Below are 26,517 nucleotides of genomic sequence, written 5' to 3'. Positions count from 1 at the left end.
TAATTCCACAATAACGCTGATTATTCTTGATTCATCCACATCTGTCAGATAGCATCAGGGGTTCTTTACTTAAGTCAGGTTGGGTTGACAGAGAAGGTTGTTCACTGGGATGGAATTACTATGAGACCCAAGACAGGATATTGGCAAATAGAGCAGGTCACATATCATTGCTGGTGAAGTCATGGAGATTGGAAATGTACAGAACGCATGCTGCTGATGAACTTACTGTATATGTGAAAAAGATGAGTGAAGGATGAAGAAAGTTAAATTAAATGTAACAATATAAGTAGGGTCAAATATTCAGATTCTAATCAGTACATTCACCCTGCTATTAACTTAGTAAGGTCCTCAAATAAAGCAAGGTTTGGAATCTGGCAGACCACTTAGGTAGTCAGAGGAGGAGATCTGACGCAAATTTCTATGTACAAGTAAAAGCACACTCTTAATACTTTGCACGTGAAGCCTATCAGCAGAAATTGCAAGAAGCATTTAGTCACTGTTAATCAAATGCACTTTATGAACTGATCATCAGCAAGTGTGACCACCTCTATAAAAGCAGAAATTCACTGCAAGGTCAGACCACCCAGGCAGAGAAACTACATTCAGGTGTACACCATGCCACCATCTTCCCTGAATCGACATCCCATCAAATTCACACCAAGGTCAGACCGTGCAATTTGCAAAAAAACTCAAGAGCTTCATCTTCAAGTCCACTAGCTTCAGTTGGCATGTTAAATGTTAAATTTCATGACAGTACAATTCGAAAAAGAAAACTTTGTAAATATGAAACCAAAGTGGAGATGTTGGGACATAATTCACTGGTTTTTCAAAAACTAAATGGAGAATATTAGCACAGATATCTCATACTAACTGTTAAGCACAGTGGTGGAGGGTGCAGGGGCTTCTCAAAGTATCCTAGAGTCAAATGTGAGGTCATCTGTCGGACAGTTAAAGCTTAGACAAAGTTGGGTCGTCCAGCAGGCCAATAAGCCCAAAGAAAGCAGTCGATCTATAACTGTATGGCTGAAAAAGAAAAGAGTGAACCTGACTGCTGTGGTGGGACCTTAAGAGAGCTTTGAGGTTATTCAAGTTATGTAAAGATATTGAATCCTTACTTTGTTTTTCACAGGACTGCATAGAAAACATTTTGTATTTTTCATATAATTTTACATATAAAACAAAACAAAAAAACCCAGATAACTTCAGAAAAACCACAGGGATTGTGAATGCACCACTCCTTCTTAGATCCAGATGCCCATTCTCAGTTCCTTCACGAAGCCGGGTTCAGCATGCCCAGTCATGACTGTGTAATCTACACGCTCTCACCTTGGTTTCCAAAGTAGCTGTAATTGGCCTGTCTATTTTAGGTGTAAGAACAGAGGAAGCACAAACCAGACAGAGGACCTAGCTCAAGGGTAAGGTCTAAGGGCAATAGGTGTGAAACACCTGTAACGAAAAAGAGAGGTGGAAATAATGGTGAGAATTAGAAACTGCTTTCAAATGGTTGGAACTGCACAGATATGCAGGGCTTGAAGAAATTTGAAGAAAGCTGTGGGAACGACAGAAGGTGGAAGCCTTTTGCAATAAGATAATTGTTAAAGCAGGAGTTAAGCTGCCTTTTGAACATTCACACCATGTTTCCTCAACCATGGTGTACACACACACACACACACACACACACACACACACACACACACACACACACACACACACACACACACACACACACACACACACACACACACACACATATACTGGAGTATTCGTGGTGATTATTGCGATTTTCTCTTTATGCCTCCGCACTTTAAGACCCACCCCCGCGCTCTCCATGCCCGGGTCTCCAGTTTTGCCCTAACATGTTCCAGAACTTCCAGAAACTAGAACCACATTTTGTGAATGAATAAAGGCTACAAAGATAAAAGAGCGTTTTTATCCTGTTACAGACCACCGTTCACCATAAGCTGGCCCCGGACAAAACCAGCACTTCAAAAATAACCCCGTCAAACTACCACTGAACACACTGATGCTGTTGATGTTTCTCACATTAAAGAGTCTGAAACTTTTATCTTCAAAAACTGTTGTCCAAATGCGCTGAAGGGAGTCCTGATACTTTGTATATTTGAGGCACAATCCCTTGTTAAAGAAAATATGTTAAAGTCTGTATTGGTAATATCAGATATGCTGTTTACTGTCTGCTTGCTTTTTAACACTAAAGACCTCTCCTAACCTTTGGTTTGGTATCTGTGTCTTTGTTGAATGATAATGTCCCAGAAGTGCTATGAAATATCCAGCCTGTCTTTTTCAAACTTGACATGTGTTGCCATGATTTTTGTGGGACTCGTATTCACCGTTTCTTCAGGTCTTCACCTCTTTCAGGGTTGCCTGTTGTACTCTTTGTAAGCTTTGCAGGATGTCCACTCTTAGCGAGAGTAGCAAGAGCGCTGAATTTCCCCCATTTGTAGACGGGCAGTCTTTAGAAGAATTTAGCCCTTTCAAGCTGTGATCAAGGCATTGTTTACACCCATCAGTCATGAGGACAACCGATTTCATCCTTTGTATGCCTTTCTTTACATCAAGGCTTACCTCTAAACCCACACTTTCAGTCACAACCCCTGAATTACATCACTTGACTCCAACTCCTTTTGGAGGCATCATTAGCTTAGAGGTTTACTTATTTGTTCCCATCTGCACTGTGTGTGATTATTCAATGTTCAATAAAGCCATAAACACACACCATGTTTGTGTCATCATGATAATCACACCACTTTTTTCTAAATTTGTCACTTAAATGACATTCAGACCTCATTTTCTAACAAATCTATGCAGACATGCAAAATTTTGTTGCACAATATGTAATGACTTCCAGGAGAAGACTACAAAGATTTTGTTATACAGCGTGCTGTTATAAAGTGAAACTAGCTGGCATCAGTTTTTAACATTTTACAAGCCAGACGCAATGTGAAAAATTAAAAAGCAGGTTGCCATAGCGACAAACCTTCAAATCTGCATCCTCCCTCAGTTTTGTAATATAAATTCTACAAAAACGTAAAAATAATGTTTCGTCAGTTTGTCTGCTTTACGTTACTGTCTTGTGCTAGTGTTTTACCGCATTACTTGTGACGTCACTCCTCTTACTGTTGCACATAAACATGTCTGCACCCGTTTCTGCCAAGTGTTACATAAGTTTAGGCCATTATTTACTCAGGCAATGAGTTATGAGATGATATTTTTCATCGTGCTCATCGGTAAACATTTTCTTGAGATGAAAAAAACTTAGTTTTCCACCCTTCCACTGCCTTTCTGGCCTTAGTTTGTGCCTGTATGTAAATACATCTGGTAGCACCTAAAGGCAAAAGCTCTGTCCCCTGTCTGCTGAACTTTGGGTGCTTTGGTCTTCTTTGTTGTGATCTGACGTATTTGCTATGCTTGGCTGGGGCTGGCTGTGTTTTTGCAAGGATACTGTCATTGTTTTGACTGCATCTTTCTCTGTGTGGGGCAGTCCCGTCCCTGCCTTCACGTCTCATTAGGTGTGTCACACGATAAATGCCCAGGCGGCCTTTCAGCACCAGCCCAGCGCTCAACACAAACCACCTGCCAGACGTCGCAGCGACAGACCCAGTGCAGAGCTCCTTTGTGTCTTCCTCTCCAACCTGCGCGCACTTTCAAACAAATATAAACACGTAATCAAAGTTCTCTACAAGTATACACTGTGTCACCCCAAAAACACAAATGAGCTGTCAAAGATTATGCGAACCCACATCAGTGCCGGCCTGATGAGTTTTTAGAGATGGAGCTCGTTAGGGCAAAATGAATAATGCAGCAGACACCTAAACAACCCTGCAGCTTTAAGAGCATGCATACATACATCGCTCGCATGCAGGTTTACAGCGGCGTCACTCAGCTTTGACGGAGCGTGCTAAGAAAACTATATGTTGATCACACTCATGGGCGTGAAGCAGGCATCCAGTCCTTCGCACAAACATACTCAGAGAAAGACGCTCTGCTGCCACGCAACACTTGCAGAAACTCAAACACAAAAGCCGAAACTCCGCCGGTTCTTATTTCCCAATCAAAGATGACCTTTGCTTGAATACCAGAGAGATGTTTACTAGCATCTCTCTCTAACCACATATCAACAGTCGCAGAGCCAAAGTTCAACCCACATGAGAGGCAGACAAGTTTTATAAAGACAATTTAATCCACAAGAGGTTTGTATTACTGATGTGATTCAGGCTGTTCATCATCTGGTGAGACTTCCAACAGCAGTTCTTACACTGCTTACCCTACTTTTGCTGTCTTATCCGCAGGAATTAGAAGAATAAGATTATTTCTTAAAACCATTTGTACTAAACTTTGGAATACGAGGGACATTTTTTGTATATTTTCTTTAAAACGGTCAAGTTTGGTGTAAAACAAGAGGTTTGTGGCGACATCATGCCAGAAAGTCCAGCTCAGCCAGCAATCCTGGTACATCAGCAGTGAATAGTTGAGTTCAGTGCCAGCCCACATCACCTGATACCTCCGTTGACACCTTCTTTTATACATCCAGCCTTATATATAGCTCACTGTTCACACTTTCTACTCTTCTTGTCAAGGAAAGGCTGTGTGGCAGACAGGATGTCGACCTGGGGAAACAAGAGTAACTCAAAAAAATCAGTTTTAATGCCATCAGGCAAAAATTAAGTCCAAAACGCAACACTGAACAGGGGCAGGAAATCTAAATACCAGAAACCACAGAGCAAAGGGAATACACACAGCATTGAGAAACAGCAAAACAAAGGGGAGACTCAGACAACATATATATTCCCTGATAAGTAGGGGAGAGGCAATAGGTGGCACGTCAAGGCACAGAAAAAAAATAGCAAAATAAAACAGGAAAGGGTAGACAAACACAGCAACAGACAGCAGCTTCACACTAACTGAAATGCTGGGGAAGACTTCAAACTTGAAAGAGAAACTCAAAAACTAAAAGCATGAAAGTAATTTACAAAAAAACTCTAAACAATCCCCCAAAACCACAAACTAATAATAAACATGAACAATGCATACCCCATTTTCATCTTCTTTCTGACAGTAGTCAGTGATGTTTGCTCACTTCTGTACCCCATAAACAGGGATTGAGGTGGGATGGGGTAGATGGGAGGGACCCTAAGATCTAGGGATGATGTGTATTTTCCCCACTGATGAGGGGGAAAAAACATCTAAATTAATAACAACAATGCATGTAAGCTTTAAAATGTTTAGTTTATCATATAGGCCTATCACTTGCTTATCAGTTTTTACCTCTGAAAGCAATCTCTCATCTTCCTCTTCTGTGCTCTCTTCCTCGTGTTTTTCTCCATCTGTATTCGGACTTAGAGTGAGGACATAACTAGTGAGACCTAATGAGTGCCAAACGGCACAGGAACACTTTGTGCTTTTGGTGATGTTTCTTGAGTTTTATGAAACACTGCCAAAACGTTACTAACATAACTGAAGGATCTGTGTCCAGTGCAGGCAGAACCGTGGGGTGAGGTTACTTTATGACTTGTTACGTGAGATCTCCACAACATGAGGCTGCAGCATATGAAAAATGAACTTATTGGATATTTTTATGTATTAAATTGCCTGTGAGATTTAATTAACTGAAGCTACTGGAAGCCCGCTTTTACCCATGTCTATACTGGGGTCTTTGTTGCTGGTTCCAGAACAGAGCCATAAAAAATAAATTATTGCGAACAGAAATAATAATTTTCTCTGACTAAAGTAAGAAGAATATTAAGTAATCGTTTGCACATATATATGATATGCAAGGTTGTTATGATATCTGTCACAAGAAGATTTAATAGGTTTGAGTTGGAATTTTCTAACTATTTTTCCTGCTTGATTTGGATTTCTGATTGTACCCACTATGAGATCGGATATTCATAAACCCAGACTGAGCCACTGAACCTCGCCTGACCCAGAACAAGAGAGATGCGGGGCAGCTGGTGAATGAATCATCGTTACGTGATTCACATCCGTTGTCTTTTTGTCTTTTTGTAGCTGTTTACATCCACAGCATGTGTCCCCCAGCTTGCTGGAACAAAACTTGGACAAACACGAATGTGGACTGATCAGGAGACGGCAGAGAGAAGTAGTTTTGTTTCAGGCAAAGAAGCTTAACAGCTGTCCACGATTCTGCGAATCAAGGGAATCCTCGCAATCGTGCCTGATGTCAGTAGACGTTTGCAGTGACGGCACTTAACCTCGCCTTATGAGACCATAAATTCTCTCTCTGACAAAAGGGGAAACAGTTCGTTTAGTTGCTATAAACATATTTTGCAAGTATAATCTTGAGTCAAGTGTTGCAATATTAGTGTCAGCATTTCTACAAATGTGGTCAAAATTTGGCTTAAGGTGGTTTTAGCTCACCAGCATGTGTAGAAAACTCAGGTATCTGCACAGAACAACCTCTTCAATGTTTTCATGATTGTAATATAAGGTGGAAAAAATCTGTCATTAGTGATTATTCATCTCTGGCTCTCTTCCACAGCGTGTTTTGTTTGAATTGCAAAATCAAGAGATGATATGCTGTAGGTTCATTACCTAAAGCTATTATGAAAGCAAGAAACAGACCTTTTCTACTTTCCTCTCGATATTTCCATCCCACTTTTCTCGTTCTTTGCTCTAAATTCATTTTCCCATATTTGTGTGTGGGGAAGGTGGATGGAAGGATTTTAGTTGGCTCTTGTTGATCCCACCTAGGTTAAACAAAATAGGACCTTAACAAAGATAAGGTGGGCTCAGTTCTCAAACATCGTGCACTTTATTCTCTCGAAGTTCTCTCTTTCCAAGAAATGTCACAATAGCTCAATCATGCCAAACTTCAGCTATGAGAAACAAACAGGAGTAGATGGAAGATGGACTGGCGTGTATGTGTGTGTATGTTATGTTGATTTGAGACCACGGTGGGTTTAAATAGTTTTTACAACCTGTAAAAACGTTGATAGAAAAATGGCTTACGGCGCCGCTCAGGTCGATTTCACTTATCAGCAGGAATTTTGGATTTGCCTGAGTGTGTTTGTGTCTGTGAATGTCTTCTGTGTGTGTGTGTGTGTGTGCATGAGAGAGCTTATCCACAGGACTGTGATGTTCAGTATTGGTCAATCTTTAGTGGCTTCCTGAAAGATACTGTGTGAAGACTTGAGAAGGATGCTGTATCTAAACAGAGATCCATGTGTTTGTTTTTCACTGGTTTCTGACATTCTCTCACACACATAGAAACTCCGAGGGGGGTATTGGCTCACTTGTGGCCTCCCGGTCAAACCTTGAATGCTCTCTGTGTGGAGCTTGAGATCGAGTGCTTTGGGCAAGCGTGCACATACACGCACACGCACGCGCACTTATCTGCAGTTCAAATGAAGTTCGTTGTATGTTTCCGTGTTATCGTGCTGTTCCCAGGGATTTCTTAACATGTGCTCAGCTGAGTGAGCTCATGGATGTCCAGCGTTTTTTGCGCATCTCTTAAAGAGATCTGCACACATCACACATGTTTACGTGTAGCCTTATTTTCTAAATATCCAGTATTACACATTTATCAGTTCACATTTTTTCTACCTTAATCCCATACGTCTGTTTGTTTAGCATCCTCCCATCTGTTTTACAGTGTGCAAATCAACCAGTCACTCTGGGAAATGTATTGCTGCTTTGTCTTGGAGTTGTACAGTCATCTTTTAGTCAGTTAGCAACCTAGACCTCTAAAGAGTATAATGAAAACCTGCTTTTGTGTGCTATCATCCCATTAAATCATCAGTATAAGTTGTCATCACTCCCATAGACATCACAAGTAGGCTGCCTGCACCTAGTAGTAGGCTCAATAGGCTGTTATCACTTCGTGGAGTTGGTGCAGCATTGCTTAAATGACATAATGAGCATGTTTCCACTTTGAAATAACAACACAAGTCCACATATGGAGGTTGGAACCAGAATGTCACCCAGGAGTACGTGTGTGATACTTCATTTTTCATTTGTTTTAGATTTATTGTTTTTAATCTGCTTTACATTTAAACTTTACATTTGCCTGCATGACCTTTCTGTTTCATGCCTTGCACACTTTGACTGGATGATACCTGCTGAGATTTTTTTACATGTGATTATTCAAGTAACCTCAAATTTGCTGACTTCTACTAGATTGAAGAGTGTCCTTGCAGACTCGTAGGACATTTTCAACTCCTTTCACCTCAGCTGACCCAGAAATGCCACGGTGAAACAGAAAGACAGAGCTGAAACCCAAGTCAAGCCACAGCCATTTGTTTGCATCTCAGCCGATATGTGCTCACCTCGCTGTTCTGGAGCAGGAATCTGAACTGCTTTCACACATGCCTACACTCTGCTCTCCAGCCCTGCTGCTATTCCCATTAATTCCTCCAGTCAATCTAGTCCTACATCAGCTTGTCATCACCCGCCACAATTCCCCCTCAACTATGCCACTCAGGACTAATCACGCTCCCACATTTCAGTCACTCTGACGCCTGCCCCTCCAGTGTTTGGCCACTAACCTGTCGACATGCAGACGGCCGCCTTTCAAGTCTCAAACAAAGGTAGAGCAGGCATGGCCCGTGGTGACCCATATCTTATGAAGTATACGCTTGGTTAAGGAAGAATTTTACACACCCAAAGACCATGTACGTGCAAGACTTGTGAAAGCATTCATCCATCGATCCCTGCTGACTTCGTTTTGTCTGCCAATCCTTTCCTCTGTCATTTTTCTTATATTTGTAAGGCTGTCTTTCTCTGTCCCTCCCATTTAATTTCTCTACCTCCTGGTCTTTCCTCCCCATCCCATCACTCCCATGCACATTCCTGTCTCCCTGTTTCCAGCTTTTTCAGCTTTTCCAACTTGTCATCTAGCATCTCTCTCCATCTAGTCTCTTTTCAGAGGCCTTGGGCTTATTCTAGCATCTCCCACTCCTGTTTATGACGGTGGAGGCTGAGGGAGGGGAAGTCAAGCCCACTGTGAAATATGGAGGCTATTATAATACGGCTGGCATCTGTGCCTGAGGTTTGAAGGTGTAGAGGTGTTAAAAGTGTAAAACTGTTCAAACATAAATTTTAAATGAGAGTCAGTGCAGTGGGTGCACAGCTGCAGCCCACTCAGTTTCCTTTGTTATTCTTTGTTATTTTTTTTCATTTGCCAGCAAAATCCTGTGGGAGCTTAAAATGGCAAATGGAATCACTTACATACAGCATAAAAATATGATTTAGTCAAGCACTTAAAACAAGGTTCAATCTTCATTTCTTTAATTAAAGTTATTACTTTTTTTTTTTTTACTATTCCTTAAATCCCCGAGTTCCAGTGTCATTAATAGCTCATTGCTGTTGCATTAAGGAGGATGAAAGTAGAAGAGGCAGACATGAGTAGGAGGTGGGAGCCATGATTGAGGTCTCCTTGAAAGGGCTGGCAGAGTCAGGAAGTGATTAGGCCACTACAATACTCTCAATAATGACAATAGAAAACATGCTCAGAGCCATTTATGTGGAACCAGTTTGGTTCTGATTTCACTATGAGAGCAGGGGAGGACGGTCACATGGAACAAAAGACAGAAGAAGTGAGGTGTTGCCCACAGAAGGGTTTTAGACCATGGGAAAGCAAGCTGAAGGCTTACTTGTTACTTTAGCTGCCCTGTTTTCTTGCCATGTCTGGATCCTGTACAGTAAATTGACGGCAAATTTGCCTTTTGAGATTAATTTTTAGAACAAGGAGAATATATTTTTCACAGAGAGGTTGACAAAAACAGGTTCTGACATGGAGCAGAAAGAAAGTGATCGTTTTGAGGCTACCATAAGTCCTGCGTCAATCAAACGACTCCCTATGAGCAAGCGCTTGGCGACAGTGGGAAGGAAAAGCTTCATTTTAGCAGGAAGAACCTCCAGCAGAACCAGGCTCATGCAGGGTGATTCTGGTGCTGAGAGTAAGGGGAGGAAGACAGAACAAAAAACACACTGTGGAAGAGAGCTAGAGATGAAGAACAACTAATGATTAAATGCAGAATGGTGTGTAAGCACATGGTGTATACAGCCCAGTATAAAGATTTTTGATACTAGAATTTAGATTAGAAAAAACAATACTGGACAAGTAAGTCAAAGTCCAGAGTTTATTTATTCTGATTATTATCATTATTATTATTATTCCATCTTGTCTCGCTGGTTTGAAAAGAACCTCAAAAAGTTAAATCAGAACGTGTGACTCGATTAAGAATGTTTTCCTATTACTTTGGCAGCGATTCGTCGTTTATAGTAAATTCACAAAAATATTTAACATGGCTGCTTCAGTAAGGTGAATAATGACAATAATGATAATGAGCAGTTCATTCCTTCTGATGCCTCTCTTGACACATCCTTTCAGCTCCTGTTGCCTCCTTATGGCTGACCCGGCAGTAGTATTAACATACTCGTAAGTTTTTCCGGAAATTTTCTGGTGTTTTGCTTTTAATGTTACAGGAGAAAATGGGGTGAACATTCAACTGTGTGTTAGACAAACCTGCGGCTAGCATGTCCCCAACGTAAGAGAAATATTAAACTGAAATTGCAGCATCCAGCGTGCATGGAAGCAACCATTTTATGGTTGACTATCACACAGTAGAAGTGGATATCGATAGTATCAATACCAGTGCCGATCAATACTAGCACCAATTGATCTTTTTTTTCAGTTTGTAGCCACTGAACTGTGTTAAATGTATTTCCTTTATTTGAGGGGAAAAAAAGAAAAGACCTCAAACATGCACTGTGAAAAATGTCTGAACCTTTTTGTGCTGACTGTCATGTCTTTTGGATTTATAGCCTCTGGCGCATTGAAACAAAAGAAGCTGACCCAGAGTATTTTAGGGACAAGCACATTTAATTCAGTTCAATTCAGTTTTGTTTATACAGCGCCAAATCACCCACAGAAAAACCCAACGATCATATGACCCCTATGAGCAAGCACTTTGGCATATAGCACCAAATGACAACAGTCGCCTCAAGGCGCTTTATACTGTAAGGTAAAGACCCATCAATAATAAGGAGAGAACCTTAACAATCATATGATACCCTATGAGCAAGCACTTTGGTGACAGTGGGAAGGAAAAACTCCCTTTTAACAAGAAGAAACCTCCAGCAGAACCAAGCTCAGGGAGGGACAGCCCCTTACATTTCAGGTCTCCAAAAAACCAAGTTTCAGAATGCATGAAAAACTGAAAGGTGTGTTTTATTGTATTAACTCATTATTGTGAAAAGAAAAAACCACAGTGATTTAGTGATCAGTATCGCTCGCTGCTACCACACAGTGGATGTGCATCAGCATTGACAGGAGCTTATCCTGATGTCCTGATAGGGCAGTAGGCAAAAGGAGCAGTTTGCATCCTGATCGGTACTGATCGGTCCTACTGTAGCTCCTCCGATCTGCATGCTGAAGTGTCCTTAGCCAGAATCCTAAACCCAAGTTGCCCCTAGTGCATACATCACAGTGTGAGTGTAAATGTTAAACAAAAAGCTTAAAGACATCGAACATGTGAATGCATGTGCTCATGGGTGAATGAAGCGTGTAGAAGAAAATACTTTGAGACCTCTTTACTTAAATAAATAAGCCCACAAAATATCCTCAGCCTGTAATATTCTGCTTGGGTGTAATGTAATTAGCTATAACACTGTGGCAAACTGTGCTAAAAATTTGCAGTGTAAATTAGAGGCTAATTAGAGACTACGGGCTGGTCTGCTATGCACCAAGCAGCCAGCTTGGTGCATAGCACATATGGAGAGAACTTGGAAAATCTTTTGTGGCTAGCTACAGCTTTTAAGCCAAATGGGAAGCTTGAGTGATCTTTCTGAGGCTGATCACAACCCTATTTTTCTTTGGGGTGCATTCAAGTGCACTAGTTGTAAGAACAGTACTCCTGTGAAATCACCAAGCAGACACTGACGCAAATCAATGGAAGTGTAGAAAATGACTCCTGGTCTTCTAGCAGCATGAGGTCTAACGTCTCACATCATCTCCCGTTCCTTCTATAGCTTTCTTCCTAGTTTTCCAAGCTTGGCAAGAATTCGCCAACAATGACAAAAAAAGCTTTTTACTAGAAAGGTCACAGTGGAGGCTGCATCATAACAGGACCAGAGGAAAGTTGCTGCATGAAAGCCAAACAGAGATGAATGTGATATTCGCCCAACATGAGGGGAAGAGTCTTGTACACACACGAAAGTCTTTGTTCAGCCAAACTGAAAGTCCCAGAGTGCATTTAGCTCTAAAGAAATCTTTTTCTGTCATTTTATTTTTGTTTCTCGCATCTGAAACTGAAACTACATGTGCAATTTGTGCGCTGACATTTTAGCGTGCCAGCTGTACACATTTGATGCCAAACAGCGCTCGAGCAGCAGAGGCGAAACTGCGAGTGAGGTTGAGTTGTTTTCTACTCATCCCTGCAGTGCTGATTTTGGCAATTCATTGCTCTGTCTGTGTTTCCACAGGGCCTCCAGGAAAACGTGGAAGGATGGGAAGAAGAGGGGAACCTGGTAAGTAATGCCCATCAAATCATTTAACGGTTTATTTTTCCTTTTAACCTCTTTTCCTGGAAGACACACACTTTGTTTTTTTCTTCATCGCACTCACACACCGTCCCTCTTTTTCCTGTGTGACTGGGTAAGTTCGAGGCGAGGGCCCAGCAAAGGCAGTGATCCATGAGTCAAGCCACTGGATGATGGGCTTCAGTTGGCCCCTCTCCCTGTCCCTTTCCATTTGCGCCGACATAGTGCTAACTCTGGCCATGTGGTTCCACTAACTTTGCCCAGATGTCAGTCGTTCTTGCTGAGCGGTAGCAGCTGCTGTAGTACGAGCCTAATGAGTTTGCCTCGCCAACATCGCTACCCACCATTATGGTGCTGCTTTTTCAATCGATCCAAACCACAAAAACACTCCATGAGGAACCAAAACAGAGCAAGGACATAAGTCTTGTTTCACAAATGTCATCGTGAAAGATGAAGCGGATGTTGTACAAGTCTCACTCATCCCGATTTTTAAATGTTTTTTATTAAAAGTGGGCTCCACGACAGTATTAGGCAATTTTATCAAAACCTGCAGGATATGTGTCACTGTCGTAAAATTTCCATTGTGGTTGTGAATCACTGAGGTGGATGTTTACAGATGGGATCTCTTCTTGTGAACACGGTGACTAAGTGAAAGATCATCAGTGATCCCTTTCTGCTTGTCTGCTTATTTGATTTTATCTGATCAAACGTCCATCATTTAGGTGACGGGTCGAGCAAAACGTCCCATAAATCTCGACTCGGAATTGCACTTTTTTTTTTTCTGTACTAGAGGGCGGACAAACAGGATATTTCTGTTTTCTAGAAATCGCAGGAGAAGGTGAACACCATCAATGTGTTAGTCTCTTGCAGGCATGAACGGCCTGTGTGTGGTTTGTGCAATTTGGTTCTCTTTGGAGATGCAAATCTTAAGTCTTAATCTTACCGTTTACAGAGTTTCAGTCATTTTCTGAAACGACTAAAAAAAACAAGAAGTGAAATTAGATTTGTTAGGGTCAATTTGCTGTGGCAGATTTGGTGGACTAGTAAGTGTTCACGGCAGCGTTACGGTCTCAGCGGGACTGACCCAGTTCAGCATTATACCTTACTCATGTTTTTAATGGATTTTGGAAAGCAGTAGTGACTGGTCTCAAATCTCGATAATCAGTTTACTGTCTAAGTAAATTTACATTAGCATAAAATGTGGAAATCCCTTTGGGTGTCCTCCAGGTCCGTTTAATGGAAACCTCATCATTACGAGCAGGGTGGGGAATTAATTTAAGAAACTGGGACTGTTATGGAGGCCCACACCCTTGGGAAAATTAATTACCCACCCCTGATTTGGAGGATGTGTGCTGCTACGGTTTCAGCCGAGAGTGGACGCCTATTTGAGGCAGATGGTCTGTGTCTGAAGGGCGTCGTGGTTCTGTTTAGGCTATCGCTTGTATTTTTTAGTCTCTCATCCTCACATTGCATCCTGGGTCAGAGCAAGTACGTATATGAAATGGAGAGGCTGTTTCGCCATCCTGATGCTGATGACTCCAGGACAACATTTTACAAGGCCAGAAGAGGTTTTTCTCCATTCTCTCAGGGAAAAAAAACAAATGAAAGTGGAGAAGGGAACGCACAAACACAAATAACAGGAAAGAGGGCAGACAGAGTAGTTAAGCATCTTAAAATCAGCCCTCGCTGTCGTCTTCTCTCTTACATGCCTCGTTTTTTGTTCTTTAAATTGTTTCCTTTTCTCTCATGTTTGCTCGTGCCTCTCTTTGTTTCTCAGTAGTCTACAAGCACATATACACACCTGTCCCAAGTTCTAGTAGTTAAAGCTTGTCTTTCTGTGTGGCTTTCCAAGCTAGTGTGTTTGTTTGCGTAACCGCCTGGCCCGGGAGGTCCCCGTCGAAGCATCCAGACACAGATAAACTTTCATCCCTCATGAACCTAAACGCGTCCCTCCTCTTCTTCTTGACACATGCTCGCTCCTAAAACGTGCATTTTCATCTCTCTCTACGTATGCAAAGCTCCTGCTGAATCAAAGAGCCCACTTCAAGGCCACAATAGAATCTGTTCATGTTAACAAGGATTTTTTTGTGAGCCTGTTTTCAGTCTTGCTGACTTTATGTAGGTGTTTGATGTCGTACTCATGCTGATGAGGTATGCTGTACTGAAGCTGCAAAGGTGGCAGAGCCCCAAATGACATCATACATTATAAGCTGCATTAATCAGCATCATTATCGGTTTTATCGGATAGCATATTAAGGAACAGCTAATAGAAATTCTGCTAATGATGCGTTCACTTTGTAGGGATTTAAGTGATTTAATAGTGCTCCTGGTCATAGCCTCGGACTTTAAGGAGATTATTAAAAAAAAAAAAAGGCCACTAACAACAAAAGGAGTTCTTTGATCATTACTTTTGTTTTCTGTTAGGCAAAGAATGAAAAGCTGAATGTAGTTTTGCTGCTGAGGCTCAACATCAGAGCATTTCAATCACGACAAAAACACTGCCCCGGAGAAATCTCAGAAGCATCTCATTCTTTTTTTTCCCCCCAACTTTAAAGGGACAGACAGTTTGCCAGCACGCCCCGACCTTTTTGCTCGCTGTTTTTCCGCCATCCAATACGCCCTTATGTTCTTAAGAAACAAAGTCCTGACATGACTTCATTTCCTAATGCAAAACATGACCCATTATCCAGAGTCTGTTTATCATAACGGGTTCACCACAAACTGCGCTGGCGGCAGCTCTAATATGTTTGTTCTGTACCGTATTTAGGTGGTTAATTGCAGCCATCATCTAACGAACCACATTGCATGTGCAGGTTTTTTCTTTTTTTTGTTTTTTTGTTGCAGACCACTGTTCAGAGGAATTGATTGCTGTATAAACCAGAGGCTGCTGCAGCTCTTGCATGTTGTGCTTCATGTGTCAGTAGAGACTTATAGCATTTACTTTCTAACGCCTGGTTTCTCTTTTGTGTTGCAGGGCCTCCTGTAAGTACCATTCCACCTCATCCAGGTAGTATCGAAGCAAACTAAAGAGAGGTTTCAACATCAGTCACGCATGCACACGCATCCACCTTGTATCATCCTTCGCTGTGCGTCGTGCACGGCCCGGCAAACTGCGGGACTTGCCAGAAATCCTTTCACTCACAGACGTACAGACTGTCACAGACTCACTCACACATGCATCCACAGAGAACGCCAATAAATGAACCACCTGTGCATGTGGGTGTCCATGACTGTGTTTGACTCTTTAATGGTGATGGTTAGGGAGGTGTGACTTATTTGCAGTGAGTTATTCTCCTCTGTGGGACTGTAACTCCTGCTGACACTCTGACACACTCGGGAGATAAAACGCACAGTTACTCAAAGCCTTGTACAGAGTGGAAACTGATGCAGCTGCCTTCAGATTTGTTTTTTGTTTTGTTTTTTCCATCTGCATTTTAAATGTCCAATTTCAGTTTTTATTCCATTCTTTTTCTTTCTTTTTTTTATTAAATTGTCCCATGTGGCACTGATCAGATATGCAGAATTGGAAATGCTCTGAAACACACCGTGACGCGCTTCCTGACACATCAGAACAAAAACAGCACGTCCGGCCAACCGGGATTTGTTCGATTGGTCTGCATCTGGTCCACACTAGGTGTGCATGAAACAATGTCTTTTCTTAAAGACCCCCAAAAACTTACAGCCTACATCCCATAAAGTTGATGGGAAGGTGTGGTAATCCAGTCACTCGCTACTCTGTAAAGTAGCAATCTGTCAGTGCCGTTTATCTAAGTAATGTGCAGTGGCTGGTACTGTAGACACAATGAAAACAACTGATCTGATTTTGTTTTTGTTTTTTAATTATTTTTTTGTGTGCAAGTGGCTTTTAGTTTTAAAACCGTGGTTCATTTTTGAGAGCAGATGAGGAAAAAGAAAATCCCAGAAAATGTGAGTCAAAAGCTGTGGTGTAAACATATGACCTCGCTAGTTCATTCATTTCCAAATACAAATTTAGTCTCCATTTACAGTAAATTATTTCATTCAAGAATTCAATGTTTTGTATGAATAAATAAATAGTCAGCCACAATCCTTTAAATCATTAACCACTTGTCTCCTTTTATTATGTAGGATGCCAGGCTACATGTTGATCTTTGTGAGTTTGTTGTGTGCAGCTGTTAGTGTCTGTTCAGCCTTGATTAATGCTTCATGCTTCAATGTCTAACCTCACCAGGGCAAGGCTGGACGGGATGGATACCCGGTAAATTAGATTTTTATTTATCCTGTCACTCTATTCCCTTCACCTACTTGTGTGTCTGGGCCTGGATCTGTTCTAACTTTTCCCCCACATTTATTCTTCTTTGCCTTTTCTTTCTAAATTACTAAATTAACTCATTTACCCTTTCCATGACATCCTCTTCATAACCAGTAACCAACAGTGATGTATCCTGCCTCATAAATGAGAAGTAAACTCACAGATATACAAAGCTCAGACTGGTTATCAGACTGGTTGTATCACACGAAATACGACTGACCCAAGGCAGTTGGCAGGGGGAAATGCAGCACGTTTAGTTCTCAGTAAACATAAAGAGTAAACATAAAGAGCAGTAGACATAAATGCTCAATAATGTTAAGATATCATCAGTAAACACAAACCACAGGAGTGTAAACCGTACCACAATGTGAAACAGTCATCCACAAGGCTCCAATCATGGCTTGCAGCTTCTAGTTGGGCTTTAATATGCTTGGAGTAATGCAACAATGTACATGAATAGCTACTGAATGGAAAGCAGGTTACCAATTTCCACAAAAACACAGAGCCATGCCTAATGTTATCCAGAGATACAGTGGCCTCTAGTGGACAGCTAGACCATTTTTCTTTTTTCTTTCTCCCACAATTTATGAGATGAAACGGTGATTTCTAGCTTATCATCCATTTATGAATACACCTACACAAAACAGTGTGACTTCTATAAAAGTGTGCACAATGCCACAGTCTTCCCTGAGTGGACATCTCGGCAATCCCCCCCAAGGTCAGACGATGCAGTGCTCAGAGAAACAGCAAAACCCCAAAAGCATCTCAAACTCTACAGGCCTCAATAAGCATGTTAAATGTTAAATTTTACGACCGTACAATTAGAAAAAGACTGGACAAGTATGGTTTGTTTGTTAGGGGTTGCGGGAGAAAGAAAAATATTGTAGCATGGCTTAAATTTGCAAAGTTGCTTCTGGAAAAAAACAAAAAAAACACCAAAAACCAAAGACTCTGGGAAAAATGTGCTTTTTGAATAGACAAGACCAAAGTGGATCTGTTTGGCTATAATGCACAGCCCCACATTTTGAGAATCACACACAATAAATCAACACAAACACCTCATATCAGCTGACAAGCAGGGTTGTATTTTAGTCAGTTGTGAACTCCTCTGTATACCAAAGTACTCTAGAGTCAAATGAGAAGCCATCTGTCTGATAGCTAAAGCTTGGCCTAATTGAGCCATGCAACAGGACTCAATTTAAATCTAAACACAGCAGCTAATCTACAACAGAATGGCTTAAAAGAATCAAAGTGTTGCCCAAAGTCCAGACCTCAGCATGACTGAATATTCTGAGAGTTCTGTGCACAAAACAAAACGCTTAAAGAAGAGCGAGCAAAGAGGCCACAACCATGTGAGACACTGATAAAGTCATACAGAAACATTTACTTCAGATAATTGATGCTAAAGGTGGTTCTACAAGCTCCTGAATCATGGGGTGCACTTAGTTTTTCACACTTACAGTCACATGTGAACTCTTTTTCACATGACTGTAACTGTATTGGTATACATGCTTTGTGAAACCATGTGTCCTCCTCACTGGCTGGTTCCATGGTGACCCAAAATAGTCACGCCATCTTAACTCCAACAACATCTTTGCCATGCTGGCTGTGTAGTTGTGGATGTTGGGAATGTGGGTATCTCGGGCATATTCCCATACAGTCTGCCTGGCACTGCACAGCCCTGCTGACGGGAAATGCCTGCTGCTAATTACACACAGGTGGACTCGGTGCACAGATAAGCCTGTGCACATTTGTGTTTTTTAGAGGATTTTGTTTGTTTGCTCGCTTGTTTGTTTTTGCCTGTGACCGTTCATCTCCATTGCCATCTCCATTTGAAACCCCAGAGTTATGGCACATTTTATTGTCTTGTTTTCATTTAACATTGTCCTGGGATGCCATTATTTGTGCATTGCTTAAACGCTGCACAATCTGGTTAATTCTTCCCAGTCTAGTTAGGATAATGAAATCAATCTGTATAGTGCTAAGATTACATAGATGAAACAGTATAACAACTGGAGGAGCTCAGTCTGCTGTTGCAAGAGGCAGCTTCCTGGTCCGTGTGTGTGTGATTATAAACTGAGGATGCTGTGTGCTTGAGGTCACAGTGAAACAACGGCAGATTAATCACGCTGACAGTTATCATGGACAGTATATCATTACATTTAGCAGCAGCAGAGATGATAGAGTTTCAAACATCTGACTTTAAAAAGGGCCGTTCTTCCTGTTGGGTATCAATGTTTGTGTGTCTGTGTGCACATGTGTGGAGGCCATATGTGTGTGGCCTCCGTCCAAACCACCTATTGTTTATGTATGTCTCTGTAACAAACGCCAGGACTGTGGAAGTGGTCAGAGGTATGTGTGTGGATGTGAGTGCTAGATATGTTTTCACACCAGTATTTTCTCTCAGATGCTCATATATGAGGAGGGCAATCAGCACAAATGAGACAAGTCGGTTACTGGAGACCGCTGCGCTGCTAACTGCATTGTGCCAGAGATTTGTGCCAACAAGACTTTTTTTTTTTTCTCTTTCTGTTTCCATTCCTTAAACAAACAGCTAGATTGCTTCCCAGTGTTTTTTCATGTCCTCTCTCACCCCTATTATGTCTCTCTGAATTACATACAATGCCAGTTCAAGCTTTTAACCCTCCCGAGCCAAAAGTCTGTAAGTCTACAAACTAGCAAACAGTTCAACAAGATGATAATAACAGCTGTGGAAGTCCAGAGTAACAAAGGGAATGTAATCAAGTACTAATTAGAGGTACTTGTCCCTGATTTACTGGTAACACCATTTTCTGCTGCAATTTATTCTCCTGCACTGCAATTTAGAGGCATTTTTTATAATATACGTTTTTGTACACTTTAATGGACTTTGAATACTGTGTACTGCTACTTTCGATACTTAACCTTTGTTGGTTTGGAGTGTTACCAACTATTTTTTACATTTTGATATTGCAATTTTTCCATCAATCCATTATCTTCAATTTGTCCTGAGTTGGGTTCAGTTGAAGCAGGCTAAGCAAACGTCCTTCTCACCAGCAACGGTTTCCAATTCATCCAAACTTGAGGAGAACCTGAGGTGTTCTCAAGCCAGATGAAATGTACACTGCTGAAAAGGACTGAAACATGATGTCCCAGAGGGGTTCTACTGGATTTAGGTCAGGCAAACGTGGGGCCCAGGCAGTGGTATCAATTCCTTCATCCTCCAGGAGCTATCTGCATATGACGGCTCATGAGTCCAGTTATTGTTGTCCACCAGGAGGAACCCAGGACCTGCAGCAGCAGTGTAGCATCTGACAGTGGGTCTAAAGCTGAGTCCAGCCATCCTACAGAGGAAACTCATGTATTTGCAGCTTGTATTTGCAGCCCTACTCTTTCAGTCATTTATGCCATGACCATAGATGAGGGTCAGATCTTAGATGGATTGATGATTTGGAAAAGCCTCGACTTTCGGTTCAGTTCTCTCTTCACCACAACAGTCCATGTCACAGTCCACATTCCGTCACTCATGAACAAGATTTCAAGATGCTTGAATTCCATCACTTGGTCCATCCTCTTTCATATCCTACCCATACATGAAGCCAACAGAACCACATCATCTACATGAGGAAGGTTGCAGGGAGGTTCCCAGGGCACATGCCCTCCTAAGCCTTGCTACGCCTTGAGATCCTTTCCATGAATATCTCAAACAAGACTTAAGAAAAGAGGGAATCCTAGCAGAGTCAAACTCCAGTGAAAACAGGCCCGACTTTGCAGAAAGTAAGTGGATACACTTGGTTTTATGAGGACATGATGGCCCGTGACAACTGACTCGCAACCGCATACTCCTGCAGTTCCCCCAACAGGTGCTCCCGGGGGACCTGGTCATAACCACTCTCCAAGCCACCAAAACAACCCTAGCCTCAACGTTCAAACCTCTGTGAATTATCCAGACGTTCTGCAAGGGTGAAGATCAGGTCCTCTGTTCCACAGCTGGGACTTGATCCTGAATCCAAGTTGTAATTGCAACTTTCAAATATTGGAATTAAAAAAAATACTGGTGGAAAAAACATTGGATCCCTTCATCCACCACTGAAGACCTGTTAAACTGCATGCATGTGTGCAGTGTGAGTGCACATGAGCTGCACTTCATTTAGGTGGCATACACATGTTGAATTCATCAGCCTAATTCATGCAGCAGCCCACTTCCAGTGAATCATCAGTTGTATGATAAACAGTGTTAATGAAATGCGGTTTGCGTGTCTCTCAAGCATAACACTACGATGTGCGTGTGTGTTTTTTGCGTGTGCTCATGTATGTTTTCTCCCCTCATGTAACCCCTGCCACTTCTTCCTCTCATAAATCACAGCCAAGGCGAGTTTCAGAAAAGAGTCTTCCCCCTGTCAAATAATCACAGTCAGGCAGGCTGACAGAGCAGGGCAGAGGGGTAAACACACACCCACACACACCAACTGACTCCTTTTCACATGTGCAGCATGCCCAGCCACAAGTGTGTTTATTCGCGAGTGCAACACTGAGACAGACAGCGGACCTCAATCAGGGAGAAGGGCCCAAGCTCGCCGTTGTTCAGCCTTCAAGGCTGCAGAGCGCAGATCAAAGCCTGACGGGCACCCGGCAACATGTTGGCAATTTTCTGTCCCAAACAAACAGCACTCTGGTATGCTTTATTGTGCGCTTTGGTTCTGCTTGTAGCCACTGACTATTTCTAAGAGCCGTGTATCACAAATTGCGCACATGTAGAGCTAACACCGATTTCTGTCCCTGTGTTGACATTAAACAAAGGTTTTCATGGGCAGCCTCAAGAGGAAAAAATTAATCATATCCCAGCAAGAGAATGAGGAAAGCGCTCTCTCACTATCTCGCCTTCACCTTAATGGCATAAAAGTTTGTTGAGCCTGCAGTTTGCAGCATATGCAGCGTGCGATTCTAGCTGAGACGCCGGCTCTGATGTGCAGACACCAGCTTTTCATGCTGCATCCTCGACAATCACACCCCCGTGGATAATTAGCAGTCTGCACCGTAGGGAGTACAGTAAAGGCAGCTAAGACAGCCTTCGGCTTCTTTCACCAGGATTAAGAGACGAGCGCATGCAAACAGACACGCCTGAATCAACGCGCGCATTCACACATAAGCAAACACAGACATGTGCCCTCCTGCAGGCCATGTTATTTCCCAGAGATCTCTTTAACAGCCTTCTAATTGATGGGAATGTGAGTCAAAGCTGGTTTTTTTGTTGTTTTACCTGCTGAGGGATGCTGCAGGATAATGTGGCGCTGCAGACTAGAAATACAAGTTCTTTTTATGCAAGTGTGGTTCTTTATTTTGTTTTCTCCCACATTTACTTGAGGTTTTGGCAGTAATCTCCAGCTCTTTTTCTCACTTTTTCTAAACATTAGTCTCCTATTTTTTATTTTTTTGCCTTTTGTGTTCTTCTACCCTCCATCCTTCCCTCCCTTTCTTCTCCAGCCTGATCCATTTGTGGTTTTAGATGCAGAAATTTAGCAGCAGCCCCTCAGCCCAACACCCTGAAACCCACCAACACCACTCATGTTTTTTTAGTTCAGCCTATTTTTATTTGAATTCCAGCACACGTTTCAGGCTTTGCAGACTGTTTTAAAGTGAAGCTATTATATTAAAAAAAACAATAGATAAGGTACCTAACTCCCTTTGATTCTGTTTGTTTCATCGTTATTGAAACCCATTTGTCATTGGTTTTCAGTGAACACCGACTCTTATTTCTATTGCTGATTTAATGAAGCTTGTATATTTTAAAGTATTTTATTACCAGACATACCAGAGCTCTCTCCACTGCTCGTTGCATGAAATATTGCTTCAGGCAGCTCTAGCAATTCCTCAAGTTAGTAGAAATTCTATGCTACTACTTCTTAACGCAAGTGGTCCGATGTCAGACATTAGCTACAGGGTTTTATTACTGAAAATAAACCTTTCATACACATCTCGTCGCAAAGAAAAAGACCCAACCAGCAGTTGTACCCACAATTCATAAGGCTCTTTGTCGCTTGTTAGCGGCCATAAATCAGTCCCTTTTAGATTGTGCAGCAGCCGCTGACCTCGCATTGTTCACCTCTCCTGCTCATCCTGACGAGTCTTGAAGGAGCCAGACCCCGATAAACGCTCCCAGATGCAGAGATGTCCCCGCATAGATGTATGTATACATGGTAGAGCTTAGTGTGCATGTAGGGATGTAGCCTCGGAAAACTCAGAGGGACATTTGAAATTCTCATGGGAAACTCAGAGTGTTGTTTTTAATAGAGGGGTGGACATCCAGCCTGTCCTGCGCTGCATTCAGTGAAGGATACTAGGAGCATTTCATATTTAGTCTTCACACTCTGAACTTTGGACAGTCATGGTGAAATTATTGCCGTCCAATTGGTCCCAGTCATTTGTTCCACCCTGGTCTCGGCTACCTACTGCTGACTTCACAAGGGTCCCTTAATCTAAAAGACGTTCTGTAAAGACGCACTTTTTATGCTTTTCATAAATCTCTTTTACGGGCTGCTTTCAAGTTTGACAGCAGTCTGTAGCCACGCTGGCAAATTATGAGGCAAAAGCAAAGCAGTAAATGATCAGATGAGCGGGTAACGAGAGCAGCTTCACATATCGCTCCCTCTCTGTACCCACTGCCCATCCAGCGAAGCAGGCCAAGATGAGACTGTGGTAGGGTTGCATCCGTGGGGCTGGTAAATCAGGAGATCATGAGAAAAGCCAAGACTTGTGTGCGCCATCCAAGGCCAGAAGTGATTATTGTTAATGATGGTTTCCACCCTGGAAAGCCACCAGGACTGTGAACAGTTGAGCAAGCCAGTACTTAAGGGACCCTGTAAAAACAGTTAGCTTAACATAGAGTAGGGTTGTTAAGAAGGAAGGCGGCAGGAAGTCAACATTAGCCCTTACCGCATACATCACATATAAGTGTTTGTCAGGAAAGTTTGATCCAAGAGCCGACTCTTCCTTCATGTTTAACTAATCCAAAGATTTGAGCGCCTTTGAACCGAGCGTAGAGGAAGTTCAGTGACTGCTTGTTAGTTGTTTCTATCGAGGTAAACAAAGTGAACATCTCCAACTGCTGCTTCAGTGCTAGAGAGTGGATGAATAGGGACTTTATTTAACTGCCTGTTGTATAATCTCAGCACCACAAACACACACACACAGGAGATGTGGGGGTGTGTGTCAAATTAATACAACTGGAACAAATCCACTCAAGTAATATAATTATACAGCACATAGCCTGGGAGGCTTTTATGTGAGTGCTACTTGCATGCACACACACACACACGGGGCAGGATATACATAAACCTACACATTTACTTAAATACAAAACTGAAAAACTTTCTTCCCTTTCCTACTTTTTCACTCTGAAGTTTCGGTTATTTTTGCTGTCCTCTCTTGAAATGTTTGCCTCTACAAATCCACTTAATTGCTTTTTCCAAGGCTAACACAATTTACATTTTTTCATAAGCGATATGGAGACGAGACTAAAACATTATGAAATACTAATAAGTAACAGCTGCTGTAGGGTATCTTGCCGAGAAAAGATTGTCTTGTCCGTGGACTGAAAACAAATAGTGCCTTCAGTGTTTTGAAGCAATGCTTTATTCACAGCAGACTCGGTAGGGTGACCTGCCAGTATAATTATTGGCTCATTGTGCCTTCTTAAACCAGCAATTAAAGAGCATTTTTTTCTTCTTCTTTTTTTTAAATAGGCCTATTTTCTTTCTTGTTGAGAGTCTAATGAAAAGATTGATACCATTCTCATGTCTGCAGGTTAAATATAAGCTCCAGACAAAAGTGCCTGACTTAGTTTAATTAGCATAAACACGGCAAACAAGGGGAAATTGCTGGAATTGCTCTGAGGGAAGGTGAAATCTCTAAAGACTACTAATCACAACTTTATCGGCACAAAAATGACACGTAAAAATGACAATGTGGAGCTTACCTTCTTCTGGCTTTAATTCTTTACCGAGAGAGGTGCTTTAATGTGACTCTCAACAAGCAGTGGGCCAGTGTGTATTCATATAATGTTCCCAACACAAGATAAGCTGTCATGTCGGCTATTACTTGGGCTTCATTTATAAAAATGTCTTATACTTTATAAAATATTAAATCATATATAACATCATTCCCTCATTGTTAAAATATACCTATATAATGCCTGCACAAAGGAGGCTTTAGCATAGATAGACATATAGATAGATGTTTTCTGTGTAATTTTGTTACGTAACTATAATGTTAAACTTTCAAAATTGAACGAAATCTAGAAAAATGACATTTTATTGATTGGCTTATACCAAACTTATTTTCCATAATAATGCATTATTTAAATAAATAAACCTTTGATTTTATATATTTCAGTTTACTCCAAATTATAGCCTCGTGTTAAAGAGAGCAAAGAATCTTTTTTTGAGTGCATGTATCGAAAAAGAAAAGCAAACTCCTGAGATGAGATCATCGCGCACCAAAAATTTCGTCCTCCTAAAAGTGTGTTTGGCTTTTTTTAAAGCAGCCGTGGTTACATGTCTCTAATTTGATATATGAATTACAGAACACTGCATCCTGCTTTTAATTCAAAACACCTTTCGTCTGGCAATTGATAATTCCCATCATAAAGCTCACGCGAAGTTCACGGCAAGCGTGGAGGCATGTGTGTCCAAAATTGCAATAGCTCTTACATAACTGACAGGAAAATCACTAAAGTCTACACTTTAAGGTTTTTATAAACGACTGCTTATTCCTGTTTGACTCATTTTTATAAATGAGGCCCCTAAAGTGGTTCAGTAGTGACAGGGCTCTCGGGACTTTGTGTTGGTCATAATTTCTCTTTGTTTCATTCCCAACAGGGTCCACTTGGCTTAGATGGCAAACCAGTGAGTATTCTCAGCCAATTTTGCCAAGTATGCCCAAAATAAATGAAAACAAGTTTGATTTTTAACTCTGTTTTCTTTCCTCTCAGGGTCCACCAGGGCTGAAGGGAAGCCAGGTACACCGTCACACGCCTCTTATTCTTACTTTCTTATTTTTATTTTATTTATTCAGTTCCTATTTAAAGATTTAAAATAAATCCAGCTGGGCACTGCATTTGTCCTGTAAGACCGGTGAGAGTTTGCTATACCTCATCAATCATTTGAGAAGTCACTGCAAGTGCATGAAAAACCCGGTAGCCATCTTACTTCCTGTTCCACCTCTTAAGTCATCCCAATGGCTTACAGCCACGGGGGGAGTCTGGGCTCAGCTGAGCTGAGTGTTGAAATCCCCTTTGCACTCCCATCCATCAACTCGCGCCTGAAATGTTGGTGCACTCAGAGGCACGCCCAGGTGCAGCGTGGAAACAGGTGAAGCAGAGCGAATGGGTTACACACCATTTGGGAAAGTAAGAAAGAGATTAGTTTATAACCTTCAAACAGAGACTCTTTAAAAAGTCATTATTGTGCCCCCTCCGCCCCTCCTTCAGCACATCGCTGCGCTCACCCACAAGAGGAATAAGTCATCAGCTGAAATGTAAACCCCCTCGCAGCATAATGAGAGCTGTTCCTCTCCAAACACCATTAAACTGTTCCTGTTCCTGTGAAAGGAGTCCTGAGGCTGGGTGTATCCTTTAACAGGTTTCTCCCCATCAACAAGGGTCTGGCATAAAACCCTCAGAAGGCGTGACTCATGACCAGAGTCACCTGCAAACCCAAAGGATGTAGAGGGGG

At 41.8% G+C, this 26,517-nt stretch overlaps 1 protein-coding gene across 3 annotated transcripts in view; it reads left to right on the top strand.

Moving 5' to 3' along the window:
• Positions 1-26,517, top strand: part of col23a1a (collagen type XXIII alpha 1 chain a) — a 127,265-nt gene that overhangs the window by 79,081 nt on the left and 21,667 nt on the right. For all 3 annotated transcript variants that reach the window (XM_039617363.1, XM_039617367.1, XM_039617360.1), the window contains exons 3-7: positions 12,460-12,504; positions 15,491-15,498; positions 16,727-16,753; positions 25,663-25,689; positions 25,776-25,802. In XM_039617363.1, coding sequence (XP_039473297.1) covers positions 12,460-12,504; positions 15,491-15,498; positions 16,727-16,753; positions 25,663-25,689; positions 25,776-25,802 — 134 coding nt within the window. The remainder of the gene's footprint in view (positions 1-12,459; positions 12,505-15,490; positions 15,499-16,726; positions 16,754-25,662; positions 25,690-25,775; positions 25,803-26,517) is intronic.

The sequence above is a fragment of the Oreochromis aureus genome, linkage group 2 (assembly GCF_013358895.1).
Source record: "Oreochromis aureus strain Israel breed Guangdong linkage group 2, ZZ_aureus, whole genome shotgun sequence".
Lineage (NCBI taxonomy): Eukaryota > Metazoa > Chordata > Actinopteri > Cichliformes > Cichlidae > Oreochromis > Oreochromis aureus.
This window is presented reverse-complemented; position numbering and strand designations above follow the sequence as displayed.